This window comes from Dysidea avara, chromosome 8, assembly GCF_963678975.1.
Source record: "Dysidea avara chromosome 8, odDysAvar1.4, whole genome shotgun sequence".
NCBI lineage: Eukaryota > Metazoa > Porifera > Demospongiae > Dictyoceratida > Dysideidae > Dysidea > Dysidea avara.
This window is the reverse complement of record NC_089279.1, coordinates 35445114-35469529: the sequence shown is the minus strand read 5'-3', so window position 1 is coordinate 35469529 and position 24416 is coordinate 35445114. Positions and strand designations below refer to the sequence as shown.

Sequence of the window (24416 nt, the reverse complement as noted above, 5' to 3'; positions counted from 1 at the left end):
TGAACTATATGCATGAAAACACAATGGTTGAAAGACACAGAATGAATGTCATATTGTTTACCTGTGCTCTGATATGTGAAATTTTGCTACACTGCAGCATCATAGGAATCATACATGATGAATAACAGCTGTTATAAAAGTGTTGTAGTCCTACGTGATGAGTACTTTGTTTTGCACAAAACCACTTTACTACGTGCAGAGAAAACTGTTGGACGTTGTCAAAGGAACTGACAGACAGCTTTTTATGTAACTGAGAAATTCCATTTAGAGTGTTGTAGCCTGCCAATGGTTGAAGCTTTATGCACCTTCTAAATCATCCACTTTACAAGTAGCCAACCGCTAAGTTTCAGATAGTTTTAAGCTTGATGTTGACTATATGAGGCAAGCTCCAATATGGGTATAGCAAGAGGTTGTTCAAAAAATTTATGAGGATGAATTAGACCTAATTGTGGGACATTCGGGGCTTATTGGCTAAAATGAAAACAAATTTCAACACCATGGAGCTGTACAGCCACACACAGCCTTCCCCAGGTTGGCCAGAGCTCCATCGAGGCCCCAGACTGCTTGTATGGATCACCACTGGAGTTTGGAAAAGCAGCCAGCAAAAGCAGACCACTCAAGCCCAAGTGATTTGACAGTGAAATTTGATAGTGTATTCATGCAGCTTTGTGTTCGTGACAAAAATCAAATCTACTGTCATGGGCAATAAGACCAGATCTTCCAATCAGAATATTGCTACTGTTTGTTATACCACTAGCTATACAACATTTACTCCTTACCGTGACAGTGATAGTTAGTCAACTCCTTAGAGATATTCCTAGAGCGCGAGTTTGAGTAGCAAGCTGATCTTGCATGGTGCCCGACTTCTATTTCAACATGGGGTTAGCTAACCAATTAGAGATCTTTTAGCAAGCGCAATAATTAACATGCCCTGTACTGAAATACAGGTCTAGCCACGCAAGACTATCTTGCTTCTTGAACTTGCTCTAGGATATCTTGAAAAATATCATCAACTTGATAACTAGCTAACTATGGCAGTTGTGTTAATTCCCTGCAAAATTATGCACCAGGGTAAGTTATTGCACTACAAACATGATTAATTATCAAGACAGTTTTTGCATATTCCAGTACTTGTATTCAGTGTTTAGTGGGTTCCCTACTAGACTAGTGAGACTCAGTTAATCCAATCACAGAATGTGAAAAATATGTCAGTCCAATAGTCCCATAATTATATTGTATGCACAAATTTCAATAGACGTAAATTTTGTGGATTTTGTGTGCTAGCTTGGATGTCCGCCAATTTTTATCCTTGTGAATTTTATTCTGTACAAAATATGAGTGTCTGTGATCCTCAAAAATCCTTCATCCATGAAAATAGGGAGAGAGAAAAAACATTGACCTAAACTTGGAATAAACAACAATGACACATTAATGTACAATAACATTGTGGCACTATACACTCTGTTCAAATGTTGTGTGTTAATTGTTACAATGGAGCGGCCTGATCTTCATCTCCGCAAATGGTAGAGTGTGCCACTGGTAGTTGATGTAAGCTGTAGAGATACTGTTGGGGTTTACATACCAACAACCTTTATACCACCATCTTCCATTGGGGTGGCTACTGCTACCTACAGCACAGTTGCTTATTATTTTTTGATAATTATCGTTGTCTTTGGTGGTGAAGTACATTCCATTGTGATATACCATTGGATCAGTAGTGGTCCCCTGGAATCCTCCAACAGTTAGTTTGTACTTGTCAGTAGCTGATGCAACTTTAAATTAGCACATTTGTCGAATCACGTTTTGTGGTTGTCGATGTTAGTGGCATCAACATTTATATTTTTGGCAGGTGGTCAGGTTGTTTCATCATGTGATCCGGTGTCACGTGATCCCCTCTCAGCGCAGATCGGTGACAGGCACGTAGCTGCTTTTCGAGCCTTTGTTGTAACCTGTATGACTCGATGTTGGATTTTTGGCCCCTGCAGCTAACTTGAGCCTATCTGGGCGAGAGTTCCATAGCCCGTGCTGTAGAGACGGGTCTGACCTTTCACCTTATTCCTTGTCTATTAGGAGTAAGGGAGTATGTGGTGGAATTTGTAGAACAGGGTTGGGAGTGGGCGGGGCACTTTTACGCACGACAAGTTGAAGTTCGATCACACGAGTCAACAAATGACGCATTCTGCATCACGTGCGTGATTGGCTGGAGGCGTCCTTGATTCTTTGTGTGCTAACCACGGTTAAGCTTTTAACCACCTTCATCTGTGTATATTGTAGGACAACATGACTGCCATTAGCTAATCTAAGGTCCATTCTCATCTCCCAACCACCTTGACCAGTGAGACAATGGAGGGCTCTCAGTCCATACCAAAAATTGCCAGTCAGTCTGCCAAATCCATTTTCATACTCAACCCATTTCCTGTTAAAGTCTCCAGTTCCATCTCGTCTCCTCTGTACCACTAACCATCCTCCTCCTCCATTGACAGTGTCACAATAAGCATCAGCTCTCGTGTCATCATTACCACAAAAATCATAGATAACATACACCCCTGGAGGATTAGGATTCCTAGAGAAGGTGAAAGTAAAATGACCATATCCTAGATTACAACAGTTGGTGATGTGGTAAGGTTGCCTCCATTCTGATTGCTGGCAGTAGTGAGTGGCAATAGCACCCCAAAAGCCAATAGTACTGTTGTAGTAATAGCAGTCATGGTGGAGTTTCTGATGAAATATATACTCGATGTGACCTCCCTTTTGTAATGCTGATATTGTTGTGGTTGTCTATTCAGTGGTTTGTGGTGAGGGGGATGTAATATAGTGACATCATCAAATATTCTGTATATAGTAATGTGGGTTGTAATACTCTACCATTGGATAGCTTCATTTCTTTGATATTATGTACATATATGTTTAAATCCCAGCATGTGGGAGTATCAGAGTGCCACACCGGGTGGTAACTACTGTATCATCTCTGCTACTGTGTGATAAGTTATTTATCACCCAGTGATAACTAAATTATCACCTTGTGGCGGAAACCACTCAGGCTAGTTTATGACATCGTATCAACCACAAATGGTATTATTTACCAATGAGCAAATAGCCAAATATAGAAATGTTAATACAAAAATACACCAGTACAACACTTAACCTGTATAAAATGGTACAGTGTCTGTATCTATTCTCAGTCACTCTGGCAATCAGTCCCAGCTGAGGTCCCAGCTGAGGTCCCAACGGTACATGGTGGAGAATCAATAACATCTGGCCATCTCAGGACTCAGGAGTAATCCTTGTCACTTTTAGCCCTTGCATGCCACACAGTGCCACCAATTCATACCACTGGAAACCGCTGCTTAGTAAAAATGTTAATCGCCACAGTTTAGCTATAAAGTTAAATTCCGACTAAACCTTGAGCACACTAACAGGAACAAAGTAACTCACTCACAGGAACTCATACAGGAATTTCAATATCTGTAAACTGTAGTGCACTCCCAGGAAATAGTATAGTTATGTTATTACACTCATAATCGGATATATCTGTAACATATAGCAGGAGTCAAATGGTAATACTACATATTAATTGTTTGTCATGTTTTATGAAGGTAAATGCATATGTCAGAGGGTAATGAATGGGTTAAACTCTCTGCTATAGCTTTACAGGCTTGCACTTTTCAAGATGGAAATACTCTAATAGAACAGTCATATACACAAACAAGTATACGTGAGTGTGTGATCAATGGTCACCTCCAACCCACATTTGTATTTGCTGCACCTAGGGATGGGGAAACAAGCACTATAATAATGGTGGCCTTATATATTCTTTATTTTACCAGCTATGTCACCCTTGTAGGCCAGTAACATACTTATGATGGATGATGGTAGCAGTGTTGACTTGTTAAAGTCTAGAATAAGTATCTGTAATGAACTGAGCCTTGAAGGTGAGATGTGTAGTTGTTGTATCAAGTCTGCCACATTGTATTAACAGGTTTACCCAGAGCTGTTAAGGTGGTTGTGTTCACCATTAAACAAAGAAAGGAGGTTCCCATTTTAGTGGCATACTTGTGTTGTTTGGCAAAAGATATTCAGACGGTGGCTGGCTTTACATCTCTGCCGTTGTTGTTGATCAAATCAACCTCAGCTCTGTCAAAAAAGTTCTTAGGTTGGTTGTCACTGTCATTTGACTGCTACACGTGGCGGCTTCAATTCTTAAACAAAGAGATGCGCCACATAATGGCTCATTATCTGGCAGAAAACAAAGGTACGTATATTGTGTGTAGCATGTACTTACACTCTGTGTGTGCGTGTGTGTGTGTAGTGTTTTGCATGTGTGTGTTGCGTGTGTGTGTGCGTGCGTGTGTGTGTAGTGTGTGTGTGTGTGTGTAGTGTGTATATGATGGAAGGCATATTTGGGTAATGTCTTGCCAAATTATTCGAGTCTCTAGGTGTCACTGTAGGCGAGGCTGCGTGGTATTGAAAGCATATTGTAGTAAATAAACATCATAATTTTTATTTCATATGGTCAACAATACTAATTTGAAAGTGTATGAATAGAGTAACTGACTGTTATAACTAGAGTACTGCTCCATAAGAGTATCTCATCAATCACTCTATTCAGCCTCTATGCTTCTACTTCATTGTTCAATGGCATCATGTGATGTGATTCCCTTCTATTGAACTCTGACTTGCTGACAAACTGGTATATAACTTGGTATTCCTTGCCTTTGGAATGTTGGGGCATCCAGAAATGATGGATATTGGCTTTAAACAGGTAATGACAATGTTATAGGCTGGAGTTTTAAGTGTGTGTGTGTGTGTGTGTGTGTGTGTGTGTGTGTGTGTGTGTGTGTGTGTGTGTGTGTGTGTGTGTGTGTGTGTTCTGTGGTGTTTGCAAGTTGACAAAATGGCTCAGCCACCATTCAAAGGTTCCACTACACAATCACCTCACTGTTACACTACACAGATCACAAGGTGATGGCAGTCTACAATAGTCCGGAGGACATCAAAGATGCTGGATTGTCAGAGGTCACTCTGGAATTGTCAGCCATCGATACCACAACCATCATGGAAAGGCTAGTACCATGTCCTGTACCTGTATATTATGGTGAATAAATGACATTTCAACAAAACTAAGGCGGTACATCATTACACATGCTTCATGTATGTTTGGGTGCAATTATAGTGGCTGTGTCTTAATTAATGTCCCTGCTGTATATGTGAACTGATTTTGACCTTATTAGGCACATAAACAAGTTTTAAAATAACACTACAGCACGTCTGACTAACAATTTTCACACAAACTTTGTCTTAATCTTGCTAGAGTTATAGCAGATTTAGCATAGAAGATGTTTGGCTGGGCCATTCATGCCTGTACCAGGTTACTTAATTGTTATGCTTACCAAGTCCAGACATTGTCAGGTCATCACACATCCTAAGTCCATTGCAAATGGCATCAAAACACTTTAATAGAACAGTCATACTTATTCTCTCATTAATGTGGACATGTGAAAAATCAGTTCCATGAATGGAATGAAAAATAATAGGATTGATAACTTTTGCATTTTGTGTTCGCAGCCAAAATTATTTTATGTACATTGGTAGATCATTTTATTTCATCAGTACCACAGATATGAAATCCTTTACTGTTATCACTTAGAACATAAAATTATGTAAGATTAGCATCCAGCTATAATAGTGCTGGGCGATAGCAAAAGGTGATCAAAACATCATAATAACGATATGGATACGTATCATGATATTATCTAAATGACAGATCAGCTTGTACACATTTTGTGTGACTAATTTACACATTGTTTACATTTGCTCCTTTGAAAAGACAAGAATATGGTTCATGCATGAATAGAACTAGTGTTACATCCATCACGATAGTGTAGAGACTAAATATCATAGTACAATTTGAAAATATTACAATACTTGGTATTTTTCAAGTATTTCCCAGCATGTACTTGAAAGCAGTGTAACACTGAAGAAGGATGCATTTATTTCTGCCAATGTTTTTCTGCTAACAAAATACTGGCAAATACGACCTGACGTCACCACTGCCACATAAACAATAGGTGCCTATACTTTGCAGGTGGTTTTGTCTTGTACAACTGTGTATATACGTTCTGCTATCTCCTTCACAGTTTACAGCAGAGATTTTCATCCGACCAGATAGGATCAGGTATGCAGTATGTGTATTGACCAAGTCAATGATGCATCAAAATGTGTTTGTATATAGAATTCCTAAAGTTAATGGAGGAAGACTTTAAAACATCTACCCACATCAAACTAGAAGTATGTGCATCCTTTTAAGGCTAATAATTATGTGAAATGTTTTTGTACACAATAGCAATTTACCATGTCGAAGTTTATGACAGCAACTGTATGCCTGGATATGACTGGTAGAATTAAGGTAATCAACCCATTCATTGTGTGTGTACATATCCAAGACTTTCTACAGCTAGGACAAGCTGATAAAGTACTACACATACTAACTACCATTACATCCATATATGAATACAAATAGCCATAACAATTCCAATGAAGAAAAGAGTAATAAAATAAAATACTGTACATACACACATTATAGATTGTCTACATAGTGTACAAGTTGCATTGTATTTACATCATGACAAATATTAAGGTCAGCTTTTCAATTCTCTTGCAGAATTACATAAATAATAATACATAAAAAAGTTAGTATAGTATTAAATAACATACAAAATGTTTTTTAAGTGTGGCAAGACTTACAGTACATCGCAGACTCTAGTTCGGATCGAGTCATTCTTGTGTGTAAAGGATTGCATTGACTGCTGGTTGGCTGGGTGGTCTGTTACGTGTAATGACACCACACTAGGGGTGAGCACACGTCCGTTACACTCTTTAGAATGAGAAACATTAGCAACTGGAGTAGGCTGGGGAGAAGGCAACTCTCGAATTGCTTGCATTGGGACCACAGTATCGAGGCCCTGTAAGAGGTCAGTTTTTGACAGATCAGTTTTTGAGTCTGTTTCAGAAATGCTGTAGTTATCAGCATCAAATTCATCATCACTCAACTCAATCTTTTTAGCTAGTGACTTCAGGTCCATCAATTCCCGAAGCACATCGGCATTAGTATCACCTGTATCATCATTGGAATATCTTCTATTGTTCTCAGCATTTTTAGCTGTGACATTAATTGGAAATTTGTGTTTTAGTAGTGACTTCTTCCTACTTGGTTCTATGTTACCATCATCAGAACTGGCAGAGTCTACTCTCCTGATCCGATTCTTGGCTCTTGCATGCATGCGTTGTTTGGTGCGTCGCTTATGCTTATCATCCAACTTGGAAGTGCCTTCCTCATCAGAACTACCAGTCCAACAGTATGTGGGTGACTTGCGACTGAGGTGTGGTGAACCACGCTCTAAACGTTTTCTCAACATAGACAGAGTGTTAGAGTAGTTACCTGATGCTGTGAGCAACTCTACTATCTCATCGTCTTCTTCAGATTCAGCATCATCGCTGCCATCACTTCGGCTAAAAGAGTTCTGTTTTTTCATGGATGGTGATTTCCTTTGCATTGACCTCACACGATCGATGCTGCTTGATCGTTCCCTCAGGGTTGGTGAGGGTGTATTCAGAATGGCACTGGGGCGGTACATGGTTGGGACTGGTGAGGCACGTGAACTACCTCCACCTGTTTGAACTGATGTCTCACTCTCACTTTCTTCTTCAAATGTAGACAACCGAGCTCTCAACCCTTTGCTGTGAAGGAAATTACTAATTGGTGCAAGATCTTCTGTTGTATTGGTGTCTTCATCTTGACTGTCCCAAGTGCTGAGAGGGAATGATGAAGTAGGTCCTACCCATTTGTTAGCTGCACCACCTATTGGTGTGGTGTTTTGCAACTGTTCCAGGGGGGAGTCGCACTGTGTGGTGATGCGTCGGTATGTCTGCTTTGCTGGTGTATCTGTGTTGACAGGACTGGGGGTAGACGGGTTCTTCCTGGGACGGAGGACACCTCTCTCTGCTGACCCAATGCCTCGTGGCAAAGGTGACTTTGCATCACCATCTGGAAAATCACCAGTTGAGTGAAACCTGCAGCATGAAAATAAAAAGGTGTTTATTCCCAACCGTCGTGCACAACTAAAGACTAGGGGCTCTACAAATTACCATACAATTCTATGTAGTGATAATACAAGCAATACATAGAATTGCTGTGGTAAGTAGTTTACTGTATTACACAACTGTAATGTTGACATACGATGTAGTGACTCAAGTAGAAAATCAGACACTGCCATATATGGTATATATACTCTGTCACAATATGATAGGATTTACCTATGTATGCGTTCAATATAGTCAATAGATACAGTTGTACAAACCCTACAAGTCTCAACTAAACACTGATCAGGCTTTCTATTGAGTATAGTTGTATTACAAGTTAGCAATCACAGACATACTTTGGGGATAAAAATCCAATTCGCTGGAACTTGGCAGGCACAGATAGTTTTCTTTTCAAAGGTGTATCAATGATCGAGTGCTCCTTGTGTAATCGGCGATGTAGCTCAGCCTCAGCTAACAGGAAAAAAGTGGCTGCAGTACTACTGTATGGTGTATCCAGGATGGTCCTAATGTAAAGGGATAAGTGTAACAACACAATCCATACAAGTGCACCAGTAATTTGATATCACTGATCATTACAGATTAGTAAGAAGCCATTTATTACCTAAACTACACTTCTAATGCTTCTGTGTACATCAGCTGTTGTTACGACATTTGATCTCATACCACAATTAACAAGAAATTCAAGTAATTTTTGTGACATAAAATACATGACAAGTGTCCATGTAAAGAATGAATAGTTGTTAACATCCTCAGGACACTTCATATTACAAGGCTAATGCACATGTTTACCTATACCATCCACACAGGCAAATGGCACTATTTTATTTATGATGTGAAGATTGTAAAAAGCCCTAACTGGATAGTAATAATGAATATGATGACACCCAACCCATAGAACCAAGTTTAACATTGATGTATAGTTTTAGCACATTCTAACACAAGAACCCATTGAGAGCATGAAACAGAATATTGTGCTAATTTAAGAGTAAATCCATAGATAATGTGTCAAATTGCTTTTCATTTGGTAAAAATGGCCGCTCACCAACACTATAATAAACCAATTGATACACACACGACACTGCACACAGTATTCCATATTCCTCACCCGATGATACTATCTTTACTACCAAAATTCCCTTGCTCCATACGATGCAGGACAGTGTCCCTGTCCTCATGAGGAATCTCAGCCAACTTGCTCATCAGTGGCACAGAAGGTGGTGGCTGGTTGTGTGACGTCAACCATGGATGACGCAAGATCTGGTCCATCGTTGCTCTAGCACCAACGTCAACTTGCAGCATACTTGTTATCAAACTGTAACAATAATAACATATCACTTGTTTTATTTATTAAGGCTTTACAGCACAAGTGCTGAAGGTCTGTAGGACACCTGGTCCTACAGCCTGTTGAAAGTTGTTACAGAAAGTGTGTTTGAAAAGGTGGAGAACCCTTGGAGAAAGGAGAAAAAATCCATGACTGGACCTAGGCAGCCTCGAACCTGCAGCTTGTGTTGTCTTTGTACTAAGTTCTGCTCAAAGACTTTATTTTTATAGTTGTAGTTACTTTTGATTGTACTTTTAAAGTCTTAACATCTTCATATTATGAACTCTTGGACATCATTTCATTTGTACCATAAACTATAAAACATTTCCATTATGTAACCATGGTGATAACTTCCGTAACATTTATACAAGTTCAGTGTAAGGAAATAGCGGCAATGCTACCAAGTCTGTTGCTATCACTAGAGACACAATTATTGAAACATTAAAGGATAAGGAAGTTTGGAGCCATATTAGTATTAATAACTACCTACACTACATGAATAGTTAGTGTAGTGTATTTGTAGCTGTAGTGATGTTCCTTTGTGGCTTTATCACTTTAGTAGCTTATTACAACAATATTGTTATGTATGATAGACATTTGGGGCTCACCTATTGGTAGTGATAAAGGCATTCTCTTTCAAGTGAAATAAGTGTTCAAACACTTTTAGTAAGGACACATACAACTGCACACAGACAGTGTACGTGGCGTAGCATGGCATGTACACATATGCACACACATTGTATTCAGCATCACACACATATACACACGTACACTACACTACTAACACACACAACACTACACTACTAACAGACACACCTCCTACACTGGGTGGACACAGTACTGGGTATGGAATACTTCCCATCCATGATGTGTGTTAGTGTCTCATTGGGACTGCCATAGGAGAATGGTGATCGTCCCACAATCAACATGTACAATATCACACCAAGACTCCACACATCTGTAACAATAATAACATCATTCAATATCACAACCAGTCACACCCTAGAACTAACATGAGATGAATACAATAAGAGGTGATTACATTATGACAACTAAGGATCAATTCTTGGAATAGTTCACATGCTGCAGTGCACATAGCCTTAAGTTTGTAATCAAGCATTGCATGTAATAAACAATGCAGAGATCATTAAAGTTATGTTTAACATTTCCTAAAATTGTTTACCAACAAAGTGATGTTGATCGACTCATTTCCACTGTGAATATTTACGACATCAGGCAATCATTTACATAATCCCAGTCATGTATAGAGGTTGCTAATACACCATAACCATAATAATTATGGTGTGCAATAATGCAACAGCCAGACCTGTGATACAGCTTGGTTTTAGCTAAACAGTAGGGAAATGCTATGTGCTGTGGATTACAGAGGCTCCGGGACACATATAGTTAAATTTGTAGTGTGTTCTTGGCATGCATGTCAATGTTGAACAAGTTAACAGTTCCTTGGATGAATAATGACTTATGACCAAACCTCTATTGTCATGAGCTTAAAACATCACAAAGATTAATTGTGAACAAGTACTAATACAATCACTTAGAACAATTCAAATAAATTGCATAGTCATCACAAAACAAAAATGCAAAAAAATATGTTGTAGCTGACCGGCACTGAGTGGCTGAGTCAGTGTGTTCAGAGGAACAAACCATCGAGTATCAGTCCGTCTCAAAATCTCTTCGTCCATTGCAGTCCAGGCGAATGCAAAAGGTTGAAGTGACAACTCAGCAGCCTTAATGTTTCATGTGCAACACTTGAAATTATAAGTGTCCCACTCTTTCAGCAGTATAAGCACTTTCTGAAATAATTTGTGGTGTTTACAGAAAAGTGTTGATACGGAAAATTAACACCTCGGTATGGTTTCGAAGATAACCAACCTGATTGAAGATAAAAGGAAAGACAAGGCGCACAGGGTGTACACTCGTCGGAACCCCAAAAGGCACATCCCACCGGTGAGTTTGTTGCTGTGGCGTAAAATGGTAACCGTTCACTGCTTCGTTTGGGCTCTAGGCTTGTGACTGTGGTCAGTGCAAGTTTTGGAGATTTAAAAAAAAAATTCTATATCCAGTCACCGGTAAGTGTTTTCTTGTTTTTAATGCTGTATTTCATGTTAGATAGACTAATATTATTCTGTAAAGGTGATTTTCGTGGAGTAAGATGTCTCTAGGATGATTTTTAAAGGTGGCATTTTAGGCGGTGCATGTCACTTTTGATGCAAACCCTACTTAAACAGTACTACTGTACTGTTTGATACTAGACCTATTGTCATAGGGGTGGGCAATACCAGAAAATTTTGCTTCGATATGATTCCAAGTACTTTTGTCATGGTATCGATACTGATATTGAGTACTTGTGATTTTTGTGCTTAGTAGCCAATTAGTGAACCTCACAGTGCTGAAAATTTCTCAGTGAAGACTGGTGGGTTGAGTAAAGCTTGCATTACACTACAGTAATGGCTGGAACGTTTCATTTTTAGTGTCACATATAGTTTTGCATGCACAATGTAAGCAAAATATCACGTGATCACCAAATATCGAAATTCCCAATTCTTCATAAGAAGTACTCGATACTTTATTACTTGTATCACCCACCCCTACCTATTGACAAGTAGAAAGTGACCTATCAACACACTCATGAGGTTCAGCTACTCACACAACCCACAGATGGTTGCGTATACCTGCTTTTAATAAAAAGCAACAGGCGGTAAAACATTTTGCAAATGGAGACTGTAGTCATGAATTGTTGGTAGGTATTACTTAGAACAGGAAGGTTTCTACGCTATTTAGAATGCGAAAACAATGTGGGGAAGGCTACCCACAAGCTTAAGCCTTAATTACTGTGGCCACAGTCCGAGGTGAGTAGCCAAGCCCACATCGTCTGAGGGGCCCTAAACTGATATCGGCCCGTTTTAAGTGATCTAGAAATTTTTTCTGGTCAAGAAAGAGTGAGAAAAGTGGCAAATTGTGTGCTAGCAATGGGATTTATCCTCAAGTAGAATTGATTGTGTCAGTGCCACTGCACCAGTGTGACATTCATAATATAGCTATATTACGTGACAATAGTGCCAGTATCAAGTAGTTAAATGACACTTGTGCTGTCCGCAAAACTATTAAGTAGGGTGCTAGCACTGAGATTTATCTTTTGAGTTTGTGTCAGCAATGTACAGGCGGCTATGGAAAAATTCTTTCACCGATCATATTTTCAGCCAGGAAAGGAGATATTGAGCTCTAAGCAACAGGTATGGTTACAAGATAATACAATAAACAATTCTTATCACATGCTGTAAGATACTGCTCGCTTGCAATGGTTTTAGTTACTTTTTACCAATACCTGTTTGCTACTGGTCGGTATCTTGCTTCACGAGTGAAATATGGTCATTTCTCCATAGGTGCCTGTACATTAGTCCCCCAAATAATGCGGCCGTCTTGTGCTCATGATGTCATGGTGCATTCCACTATAGTTGCAGGTATAGGCAACCTCCCTTGCATCATATACATCTTTATTGCTACACTTTAAAAAGTTGCGTTTTGTTAGACACAATGACTGCTACAATACATGCAGCAGCTGGTGAGAAGAATGCGAGAGTTCAAGTGGAATGTAGATGAACAGACGAACAGACAGCTTCTCAGTTAGTGAGCTGTTATTATTACTTAAGACTTTAGGACTGTCATGTCTGCCAAATTTATAACACTATTGAAGAACTACAGGTTTTTGCAATTGAATTTGTCGACTTCGTCCCGTTTGCAGTAGAGTTTGTCATCTTTGCAGTAGAATTCGTCCCATTTACAATTGAATTTGTCAGCTTTGCATTTGATTTTGTCCCGTTTGTAATTGATTTAGTCACTTTTGCATTAGAATTCGTTGAAGGATTCGTAATTAAATTGGCCGCAAGAAACCAGTTGCGTGAATCATTTTCGCCATGGAGAATACCACTTGAGACACTACAAGGCAACTGGAGCTGGTTTTACACGAAGCCATTAGAGTTAATTAGCTTGTTCGAGAGTGACCACACCCATCGCTAATGCAGTAATGGCGAAGCACAGTTGCAAATGTTGTTGCATGTTGTTGCATAGCTGAAGAATTATCATCGCCTTATAAACAGTTGCTTACAACAGTTGTACTTCAACAATATCACGGAGTAGCTGCTACATCTTGTTTTCGTGTTTATTGCGGTGGCAAACTTGTTACGGATGAATTCTTGTACAAATGCGATGAATTCTAATGCAAAAGTGACTAAATCAATTGCAAAAGGGACGAAATCAAATGCATTCAATTGCAAATGGGACGAATTCTACTACGAACTCTACTGCAAACGGGACGAAGTCAATTGCAAAAACCTGTAAGATTACTTGCTTGTATGAAAAACCTACTGACTTGGTAGTAAAGAATAAAAAATTGTTAAAAACCACAATTAATTAATGCAGACAACATCATAAAACAACAGCAGTATCACTGTCCAACAGTTACCTGAAGAGATTCTGGAGAATGAAACACTTGAATTTTTGCAAAGGTTCCTAAAACTAGGGACCTACAAGGCACTACTTTAATGTATGTGTGAGCATGGAATGTTCAAGGGAGGGCAAAACCTGGTTTGATACAATGGTGAATAATGTGATCACCGGGAATCAGAATTTTCTACCTATCACAGATACAAAGTATCAGGTATTCTTGTATAAGTATTGATACTTTGATACTCAACCCTAATCTTCATACAGTGCTATTATACTTGTTGTCATATGTCCAATAATTTAAATGATACTAGGAGAAAACACTATGTATTAGTTAGAATGGGTTGACAAGGTGTCTACGCTATTTAGAGCCCCTCAGATGATGTGGGATTGGCTACCCATAATTACTTACTTCGGCCGGCAGGCTGAGGCCACAGACGATGTGGGCTTTGTTACTCACAATTAATTACTTCAGTCTGCAGATCGAGGTAATCAATTGTGGGTAGCTGAGCCCACATTGTCTGAGGGGCTCTAAATAGCATAGAAACCTTGTCGACCCATTCTAAGTGGTTTAGAAAATTTCCTAGGCTAAGGAAGAGTGGCAAACTGTGCGTGCTAGCACTGGGATTTATCCTAAAGTCGAGTTGATCATACGCCGGTATGTCAGTGCCACTGCACTGGTGTGACATTCATAGGCGTTGCATGACTACAGTGCCAGTATCAAATAGATACTATAACGGGCTAGAAAGATCCTTGTCTTTTCGAGAAAGTACAAAGCTATTAAGAAGCAAATTCTGGGTGCTAGCATTGAGATTCATCCGTCAAGTTTATTGTGTCAGCGCCACACCGTGCCAGGCATTGGTACTGAATGCCTAGCTGAACGCTAGCGGCCTGTCTTGTTCAGAAAGTAAGGTTCTGGCTTTGCTGATTTTCGTTTGATGAGTGTAGTAAACAACAACTGGCAAGACCACAGGTTACTAACTATTTAGTAACCCCACCACAGGTTTCTAGTTGGATTTAGTAATCAAAGGAAATATTATGTAAATAGTTTAAAGCAGTGTTTTGTAGCAAAATAAAACAGTTGATCTATGCTGTTTTGGGTTCTTGTGACAAAAGTTTCGTAAATTATTCTCTTAGCAGTGTGTGAAATAAATTTTACCACTGCAGTACAGGTGACTGATACAATAGGCTGGCAGAATATAGTAAACTGTTAACCTCAGAGGTTAACTTGGGAATACCCTTGTGGTCAGAACAAGCCAAAAAACGCATAACTTAATTACATGTCAATACTATCATGTCTGGCCTCCCTCCTAGCTCAATCCTAAACTTTCAAAGGATAGTATTTCTGGGCAAATTCAATTATGGGCTCACACCTGGTGTAATTGACAGGAAATTGTCCAGTGACCAAACGTTACTTCGCACACTGCTTTGTGTATAAATATGTTGCCATGCACTGTGGAACCTCTCTCCAATGGACATGTTTAGATATGCAGTAAAAATAATAATAAGTGATGCAATTACAGGGTTCATTGGAATATCACAATGTTTACAATGCTAGGACAAACACTCAGACATCATTATATGGAGTGCTTCAGCAGCTACAACAATAAAACTATTGTCATATTCTCCTAGAACTATTGTTAAACTCTTTGTAATTTAAGCCTGGCCAATTTGTGTATGTACAATTTTACTGCTTTATGGAGGCTATCTGATTTGTATTGACACACTATGCCAGAGAGGGGAAGCAGGAAAAGATAATGAAAACTTGTAACATTACACAATGTATTATTGAGCTCGAAAATATTTCATTTGTTAACAATATGATGGATAGGCTTGACAGACATGAGTTCTATTGCTGGATATGTTCTTATACTTCTAATTCCATTACTGATTTACGTGGGCTTGGCCTACTCTTGGGCCTGTTGAGACTGTAAATGCTTTCCAGAACATGGAGGATTTCTATTATCCACAGATGGCCTAGTTGACTACAATGAGGAAATTCATATACCAGTAACCCTATACCAGCCTGGCCCACATTGGGACATGTTTAGTGATGTCACTTCTAGTCAGGAAGAGACTAAACCACTGTTAGTGATTACACCACCTACCTGACATCTTTGTGGGGCCAATGATCACAACTACACCTACCTACAGTATGCAGCCTATTCTGCTTCACTACATAATATTATGTCAAAATAGTTCAGAAACTTTTAAACTTTTGTGTCAAGTGTTTGGCATTTCTATGTGTACGATTACTTCCACACAAATACTGTTGTGTTGCAGATCAATCATATATTATTACGTAAATATATTTCCTGATCAATAGTGCTAAATTTTCCATGCAACATAAATACACAAACCTGCTATAGCTAAATAAGGTTGCATTATAAAAAATTCCTAACAGCACATATTTCCACCAGCCTTATGGGTCACAGTTGTTTAAGTGCTGACAAGCTTGACCTCTCTACATATTGCATAGTAGGTGTTCTTTGAGGGAAATTTTTTTGGCATTCTGAAACCTCTCTGAAATTGGACACAAAATTTTGGCTCATTTTTACTGAGACAAAGAGGCATTAGTCAATTTCTGAAATGCATATGTCATAATACAAAATCTTTGTCCTCATTACAAAGGTTTAAAGGTTCAACCAGTTGACTACATTGATGAAATCATATAATAGTATCAAGAGTTAATAGTACTCTCTCTTGATAGTATATAGTCCAACTAGCCTAGAAACATGTTAACTAGTCAGGAAAGACTAAACCACTATTTGTCATTATACCACCTACTCAACATCTTTGTGGGGTCAAGGATTTCCTGTCCATTAATATACCTGCCTACACTATCAGCCTATTCTGTTTCACTACATGATGCATTGAAATGCTTCCAGCAAAAGAGAACTTTTTATGTCAACCATTTGTCATTTCTGTGTGTACGATGGTTTGATCACAAATAGTAATATTTCTCAGAAAGTATTGCAGTTTGAATACCACAAACAATTCACAAAAGATATATACCCAGAATTTGAATTTCCTAATAATACAAACTGCCATTGCCAAGTTTTAGTTTACCATACAATGCCCAACAGCATAATAGAACCAAGTGTTAACAACATGCTCAGCCTGCCTGTGGACCCAATTTTTAACAGTGACATTTAGACACCCCTCTAATAATGACACTAAGAGATGGTGTTGAAGCTAAGGATAGCAAGTTAGCTGTTTTTTAACTTTCTTAGGACCACGCTTCAAAGGAGTCAGCACATGACAAAGAGGGGTAAAAGTATTACCCAAATTTGGAATAACATTGCAATAGGATCCAACATCAAATATGTGAGTATCATATATTTTACAATCTGATAGTCCCACCTTAATGCCTCCATGCTACATTAACAGTATCATTACAGCATCATAACTTGGTTAACACATTTTTGTGGAGGATACGATTCCTTACTGATGTGATGGTCACCGTAATATTCCATATTTGGTTGATGTCATGAATTAATACCCTACCTGTCCTTGCAACCATAAAGCATCCCTGTATATCACTCATTAGTGAGACCTGATATAATGTTATTATCAAGAGGGAGGCCTGGCAGACTATATACTACTAACACTGTATCCTAGAAACTAAAAATGGCTTTATTCATGGCTAAAATTTACTACACTGTTAAAAAACCTGGCAGGCCTCTATTTACCATAAAGACCACTCTTTGAAGAAAGAACTGACAGAGGCATACATTGGAATGCAATAGCACTAGAGCCATCAAAACAGGGACAAGCACACACCACAGTACATAAGTGATGTGTTATTAACAAGGCTAGGTGAGAAATATCTTTGCTCTGTATACACAATAATGGTGTTACACCATAAATAGTGAAACTTGCCTCTACTATCTATGGTTACACCCATAATGATGATTACTAACAAATCTTTTAACATCTTTATACAAACAATACACTTTTATTAGATAAGTAAACTACTTACCAATTGATGGTCCTTTGTAGGATTCTCCTAGCAATATTTCTGGGGCTGAATATTCCAGTGACCCACAAGCAGTGTCCAACATTTCACCAGGCATGAACTTACGGGATAGTCCAAAGTCTGTTAGCTTAACAACTGGTGTAGAATTGACATTACAAAACACAAGGTTCTCTGGCTTCAAATCCCTGTGAACAATGTGCAGTCGGTGGCAGTAACTAATGGCGGACACGACGTCATGAAAAATTGAGCGTGCTAGAACTTCATCTACACCCTTGTCGTGCTTGGTAATAAAGTCGTAAAGGTCTCCACCTTCGCCAAGCTCTAGAATTAAGTACAGTTTCGTTTGTGTGTCAATTACTTCATAAAGGCGGATTATGTTGGGATGGAAGACTAACTTCATACATTTGACCTCTTGAAACAAATGAGCCCGGGATATTTCGTCGAGTTTCAACTTATCGATGACTTTCACGGCCACGCGTAAGCCAGTGAAGACATGCCTGGCTACCTTGACGACAGCGAAATGTCCGGAGCCTATGGTCTCTTCCATGTCGTACATACCAGCTACATTGTGAATGCTGCTCCTCTCCATCTTCTTATATTAACACTAAATTAATCCACCAAGTAACATATCCTTCTTCCCACTTTACACAATCCAACGCTAAACAATGCAATTTGTTTGAACAGACTCTTGCAATTATATACCACCTGCAAAGATTTTTCTAATTATTCAAAAGAAACAAATTGCAATATTTAAGCGCGCATTAATTAGACAAATATTTGATAACGAAGAAGAGGCGCTCATCATGCTTGCAAGGAGTCTTGGTCGAGGTAACTTTTCTATGTGTGTGGTGGCATGGTGTGCATATAATAATAGACAGGTGATTTAATACCTGAGCGATTTTGTGCTTCGTACTCACCGCCCACACTATATGCATATCTGACCTTTGCTCACCATAGCAATTTCTTCAGAATGACCAGATAAAGTAAATAAATAAATACAAACCCATATTAGGTTGTGATGAGGTACAAAGGTGTAAAGTCAGCAACATCTAATTAAAAAAGTGGTTTGTAGTTTAGACATTCCTCTTTAATATTATTAAGCTGAAAAAACATTTCCCCCACATCAATAGCATCAAGAGCTTATTATGTACTCTTGATAGCATGATTTCTGTATCAGTGGAACAGACTAAGAAACTTACTTTCTGAGCTAACCATACTAAGATACTGCTGTTGCGAGATGAGAGCCTTGAAATTTGTTGTATATGTAGTAGAGCAGCTAAGCAACAAATTTTGATGAAATTGTTCACTTTGTGATAAAAGCACCAAATTTTTTCACTGAGTAAGGAATAATAAATCATTTGAGCCATGCAGTGCCACATCAAAATCATTGCCTTAGGGCATGTTGTAACTTTTAAACTAGGTTGTAAGCACATTTCTAGCTGGTCTGGAAAACATTCAATATCTAGCTAGAATAGCATACGAGTATATTCTAATGGAGCCAGTATTTCAGTATAAAATGTACAGGCACAATCCAAGAGAAGTAATATGTTGTACATCTATGGCTTCATATACCTTGGCTTCTTGACATTGCAAGCTACCATATAGCCTAAATATTTCGAGGGGGAGATTTTTCGCTGATTTCACGGTTTTGGGGTTTATCAGTGAAAATTTTAGCCTCGAAATATTTAGACCTCCATATAGTCTAATACATTTTGGGAGTGTTTGCAAATCCATGAAAATTTTATTTTTAGCAACATTGCTGAACCTCGAAATATTTGCCCCTCAAAATGTTTAGGCTATACTGTGGATGGACACCTCTCTTGATCAGTTTTTGGATAGGACCATCCCTTGCTTGTCTATATATGCAGGTGCAAAGATCAAGTATAATAATTATTGTTATTGAATACTTTTATGGCTTCACTACACATTTTCTATTGGCTTTATTTGTCAGGCTCTTTAAGAACGATATGATTTGTAATTTTAGTGACGCCATATCTAATATGAAAAAGTATGAATATTGTGAATGATTTTTCGTTTAGCTGCTCTAATTATTTTCTTATCCCACAGTAGGTACATTAAGCATATGTCAGGGTAGGCCAATTATTGTTACTGATATTATATGGAGAGAAGGAATTATTAATTGTATAACAGAACTGATATTAATATTTGATTAAAATTAACCAGTGGGCGCTCTAGATCTATTCCAGCAGTGCACTTATTAAACATTTAATTGGCTTTCTATAATGCAAGTTACAGAAAGCAGATATTCAATACAGTACTGAAATATAACCCATTCTGTGATGTGATGTAGTTTGTGCTCAGGTGGCCTATTTTTAAAGGCGTCCAGTCACATATTGGGTATTGTAAGCAATGCATCACAATATATCTATCACATATCACGATGTGCAAAAATATCCTCCATACAGTTATAGTGTCATGCTTTTGTTGTGATAGCAACATTATATTGCCAAACCCATCATGTTGCAAAAGCGATTTTACTGAGGAATGGCAAATTCAAGTACAATTGTTGACATTTGGAAGCTCCAGTTTGATAATTGTGAAGCCACCTCTATAAAGTGATATGTCATAGTTTATTTTTTTGTCAATCATTCAGGTGAAATTTCCCATTGTAAAGAAGTGTACAATGATTCATAAGCTCTTACTATAAGCAATCTTGTTATACTTGTGTTAAATTTTAATAGTAAAGTTTGTATAGTGGTTTATGGTTAAGCAATTGAGCGTATCTTATTGGTGGATATTTTGTGTTCACAGCTGGTCGTGTGATGGTTGCTAGGTTGATGGTTGTCAACAGGTGTAACATAACTACCAGTGGATCACATATCATAGTCACAGCTTGCATAACATCCAGTTCCTTACCAGATTACACTAACAAGTTATCATTCCCACCCTGTAGTAGTAGCAGTGGTCTAGCTTCACTCTCTGTCAGACATTTTTCTGATGATGTTTCAAGTAGCCAGTCAGAAGGGTCAAGCAGCAGTGATGATGAAGACGAATGGACTAGTTTGTATGATAAAGTAGCCAAGACATCTTTATCATTTGTTGAAGAACATGGCTGGTCATTGGAAGCTATTCTGGCTGGGGTTAATAGCTTGAGGTTACCGGGTGTTGCTCATGGAGTATTGAAGAATGGAGGACATGATTTGTTAAAATATTTTGAAGAAGAGTGTAATAGTCAGTTAGCCAATTATTTGAGGGATGAACTTGAACCTTTGTTGTTTAATGATGAAGACTCAACTGGGTAACTTTGTGTGTCTGTGTTGTTATTGTTGTTTCCTTGAGCAACATTGCTCCAGTCTATCCAGCTGTATATTGGGAACCTGGTGGCCTGGGGAAGCAGCTCACCCAGATGTAACATCAATGGGTACCTGGTGTAAACTGGGGAAGCAAATGCTCAACTGTCTTGTCACAGCTTTACTATTCTTACCCCAGGAGGATTTTCCATGGCATGTGTGAGTAGTGCACAGGTGTCCCAGCACTGGTTCACTGGGTAGGCATAACTTTGCTAGCATGGCAGCTGAAGGCTTTGCTTTGTGTGTGTGTGTGTGTGTGTGTGTGTGTGTGTGTGTGTGTGTGTGTGTGTGTGTGTGTGTGTGTGTGTGTGTGTGTGTGTGTGTGTGTGTGTGTGTGTGTGTGTGTGTGTGTGTGTGTGTGTGTGTGTGTGTGTGTGTGTGTGTGTGTGTGTGTGTGTGTGTGTGTGTGTGTGTGTGTGTGTGTGTGTGTGTGTGTGTGTGTGTGTGTGTGTGTGTGTGTGTGTGTGTGTGTGTGTGTGTGTGTGTGTGTGTGTGTGTGTGTGTGTGTGTGTGTGTGTGTGTGTGTGTGTGTGTGTGTGTGTGTGTGTGTCTAGCATGTGTAGTATTTTTGTGTTGTGTGTATGCGTGTGTGTAGTGTGTGTAAATAGCGTATCTATCACTAACTTGTGGGTGTGGCTGATATCATTGTAGCAGTAGCTTCATCACACTAGAGGAGTATTTCGTTGCTGCCATTATGAAGAGGCTTCACTTGATACAACCTCATCTTCACAGATGGCATGAAGTGAGCAACTTGTTGAGCACATGATAGTGAAGGGTTACCTGTTCACTGTAGGCACTTGTTATCAAGACAGACCCAAGAAACAGTTGGTCACATTTTCATAATCTTTCCATCATCGCTGACGACATCTGGTATCATTGCAGAGATCAAAGCATTGACGTGAGTTCACGCTCACTTTGTTCTCTAGTGTATTCTAATTGTTTAGTGTGACTGGTATGTGAAAAGAGGGATGCTAGCAATGGTCTACAAAAGAGCAGGTTTGTTTATTATTTGTAAATTGTGTTGTTTGTGAGATTTCATTCAAAGTCTATTTCAGTTGCCACTATTGGTGTTCTTGTTTCTTGCATACTGAAAAAAATTAAGTCACTTTCTATAGAGAATCTTGTTACAGAGGAACCCCTATGCGTGGATCCCATGGTGATATTTAAAGGTTTTTCTCTTTTAGACAATTTACTAATCATTTAATTGATACCAAAGTCTTTGTCCTTATTTCAGTCCTTACATTGGAAGAGTCTTAGTGTCCATGGTAACTGTCATTATTGTTTAGTAGAGTAATCCACAATGGAGTGATTGTTGACTAACTGTTTAACCTCAAACTGATCACCGTTTGATATGCCTCGTTTCTACAATGGAATATTTCTTTAGTGTGAAGTAGTTTCCAACAGTTTATGTCTCACAAACTGACATGGTTTCAGTTTCATCTGTGAGACACATACAACCTACTGTTAGGGTGTCCCTGTTGCCAAGAGCACCTGAGTCCTATAATCAGAGTAGTGTCTTTGTCTTATATTAAGGTGTACTTCATGACCTCTTTAATAAGACCACCTCATTATAGTGACCATGTCAAGGTTTCACAGTATTGTTGTCATTTGCTACAATTAGTTGTTGTGTATCTTAAGACACTTTCTTGTTGGTGATATAGAGGATCATATGATGAAGGATTTCTCACAGGATCTTATTGTTACTCGACGACATGTTGAGCAGATGGTAGGACAAATGATGACCAGACTAGCTAGCATCCGATTAGCCAGATCTGTGGCTGACAAGGTGGAACATATTTTCATTGGTCAAACTGTAGTACTACATCACGTGTCAGTTTAGTGAGATTGGTCACCAGTGTGTGTCAGAGATGGGGTCCTCTCTGATTAAGGTGAGTAGTAGCAAGAGTAAGTTTACTGTTGGTAGTACCATGACAGAGAATTTTAACAGAAGAAAAAGTAAGCATGTCAGTAGGAATTCATCAAACGTTGACAAGCTCTTTTAAAAATGGGTGTTTAGGTCTGTGATTTTCTGTCAACATTCTATTCACCAAAGTTGATGAAGTGTGGGTTTATCAACTTATGTTTTCTATTGTATAGTATGTGTTGTGGTGGGATCATCTGAAATGCAATAATTAGGACATTAGATTATGGTATCAATGTATGTAAACAGTAACATGCATGTGTACGAGTGCATGTACTACACACACACACACACTACACTACGCACACAACACTACACACACAGTGCAGTGCCATTGGTCCGGTCAATTAGGTTTTGACCTTAGATTGATTTACTCTAATAGAGCAGTCAGTTACTGAATGCTGTTGTGGTGGGAAAGCATTCCCTTAAACCACCTCGAACTATGCTATGCACCATACAATATATTAACTGCAAAATACGCACACACACCACACACACACACAGCACACACACACCACATACACTACACACCACACACACACATACCCACACACACCACACACACACACACTACACACAGCACACACACACACCACATACACTACACACCACACACACACATACCACACACACCACACACACACACACTACACACACACACTACACACACACACTACACACACACACTACACACACACACACAGCACACACACAGAGTGTATTACACACATAACACATGTGTACAGTGCATAGTTTGGATACCTTGTATCTCTCTTAAAGAGGATACACACTTTCAGTGTTCTTTTATGTATTGTTTTCCATTGCTAGGTCTGTGAAGTGTTCAATGCTGGCATCACCACTGTAAGTGCTCCTACTGTACATACATACATACATACATACATAAAAGTTGCAGTCTGTTGTGTTCTATTAGAGTATTACATATAACCTGACTGCTTTATTAGAGTATTTTGATTATTTCCACCACATTGTAACGTTGGCAGTTATCATCATCAAGTGAAAAACTGTAACTTGATAATATTATATGGTATATCTATTCTTTAAAAAATAGTAATATACGATACCACTGATGCTATATTGTATGATACTGCGTTAGCTGCTATGAATGTTTTACGTGTCATTTTGTATTGGTCCACAGACAAAGATTATTATTGGAATGAACAACTGACTGAATGTTGGATCCCCCACAAAACATTGTTGCCATACATGTACACAGCACTAGTGTACACATTTTGTTACAGGATAGTTTGGTTGAAGAACTATGAAATAATGTAGATACATCAAATAATTGTACTAATTTTA

The 24416-nt window shown here is 38.7% G+C and overlaps 3 protein-coding genes across 3 annotated transcripts in view; 2 read left to right on the top strand and 1 right to left on the bottom strand.

Annotated features, from left to right (window-relative positions):
• The window catches only part of LOC136265034 (centromere protein L-like), an 11343-nt gene extending 4702 nt beyond the window's left edge, over positions 1-6641 (top strand). Inside the window, exons 4-10 of the mRNA XM_066059797.1 lie at positions 3845-3932; positions 3980-4252; positions 4955-5063; positions 6138-6175; positions 6233-6288; positions 6344-6406; positions 6455-6641. Coding sequence (XP_065915869.1) covers positions 3845-3932; positions 3980-4252; positions 4955-5063; positions 6138-6175; positions 6233-6288; positions 6344-6406; positions 6455-6520 — 693 coding nt within the window. The 3' untranslated portion in view covers positions 6521-6641. The remainder of the gene's footprint in view (positions 1-3844; positions 3933-3979; positions 4253-4954; positions 5064-6137; positions 6176-6232; positions 6289-6343; positions 6407-6454) is intronic.
• LOC136265021 (MAP/microtubule affinity-regulating kinase 3-like) lies at positions 6530-18600 on the bottom strand. Its single transcript, XM_066059780.1, has 5 exons — positions 17868-18600; positions 10238-10379; positions 9206-9412; positions 8436-8603; positions 6530-8070 (listed from the first exon to the last, which is right to left on the bottom strand). Exons 1-5 carry the CDS (start codon positions 18451-18453, stop codon positions 6741-6743), a joined length of 2433 nt encoding a protein of 810 aa, XP_065915852.1. The 5' UTR covers positions 18454-18600; the 3' UTR covers positions 6530-6740.
• Positions 18582-24416, top strand: LOC136265033 (ubiquinone biosynthesis protein COQ9-B, mitochondrial-like). The gene is made up of 9 exons (XM_066059796.1): positions 18582-18692; positions 20637-21123; positions 21827-21917; positions 21969-22073; positions 22120-22171; positions 22837-22961; positions 23011-23064; positions 23925-23957; positions 24253-24416. Exons 1-9 carry the CDS (start codon positions 18668-18670, stop codon positions 24280-24282), a joined length of 1002 nt encoding a protein of 333 aa, XP_065915868.1. The 5' UTR covers positions 18582-18667; the 3' UTR covers positions 24283-24416.

Excerpts from the sequence above, each read along its gene's own strand:
- LOC136265021 (XM_066059780.1), bottom strand. The coding sequence starts at position 18,453 with ATGGAGAGGAGCAGCATTCACAATGTAGCTGGTATGTACGACATGGAA. Across the intron at positions 9,413-10,237 it reads GTGTCCACCCAGTGTAGGAG|TTTGATAACAAGTATGCTGC; the intron begins GTGTGTCTGTTA and ends TTATTGTTACAG. Across the intron at positions 8,604-9,205 it reads AGTAAAGATAGTATCATCGG|GACCATCCTGGATACACCAT; the intron begins GTGAGGAATATG and ends CCTTTACATTAG.
- LOC136265033 (XM_066059796.1), top strand. The coding sequence starts at position 18,668 with ATGCTTGCAAGGAGTCTTGGTCGAG. Across the intron at positions 22,074-22,119 it reads GCAGAGATCAAAGCATTGAC|TGTGACTGGTATGTGAAAAG; the intron begins GTGAGTTCACGC and ends CTAATTGTTTAG. Across the intron at positions 22,962-23,010 it reads CCAGATCTGTGGCTGACAAG|TTTAGTGAGATTGGTCACCA; the intron begins GTGGAACATATT and ends ATCACGTGTCAG.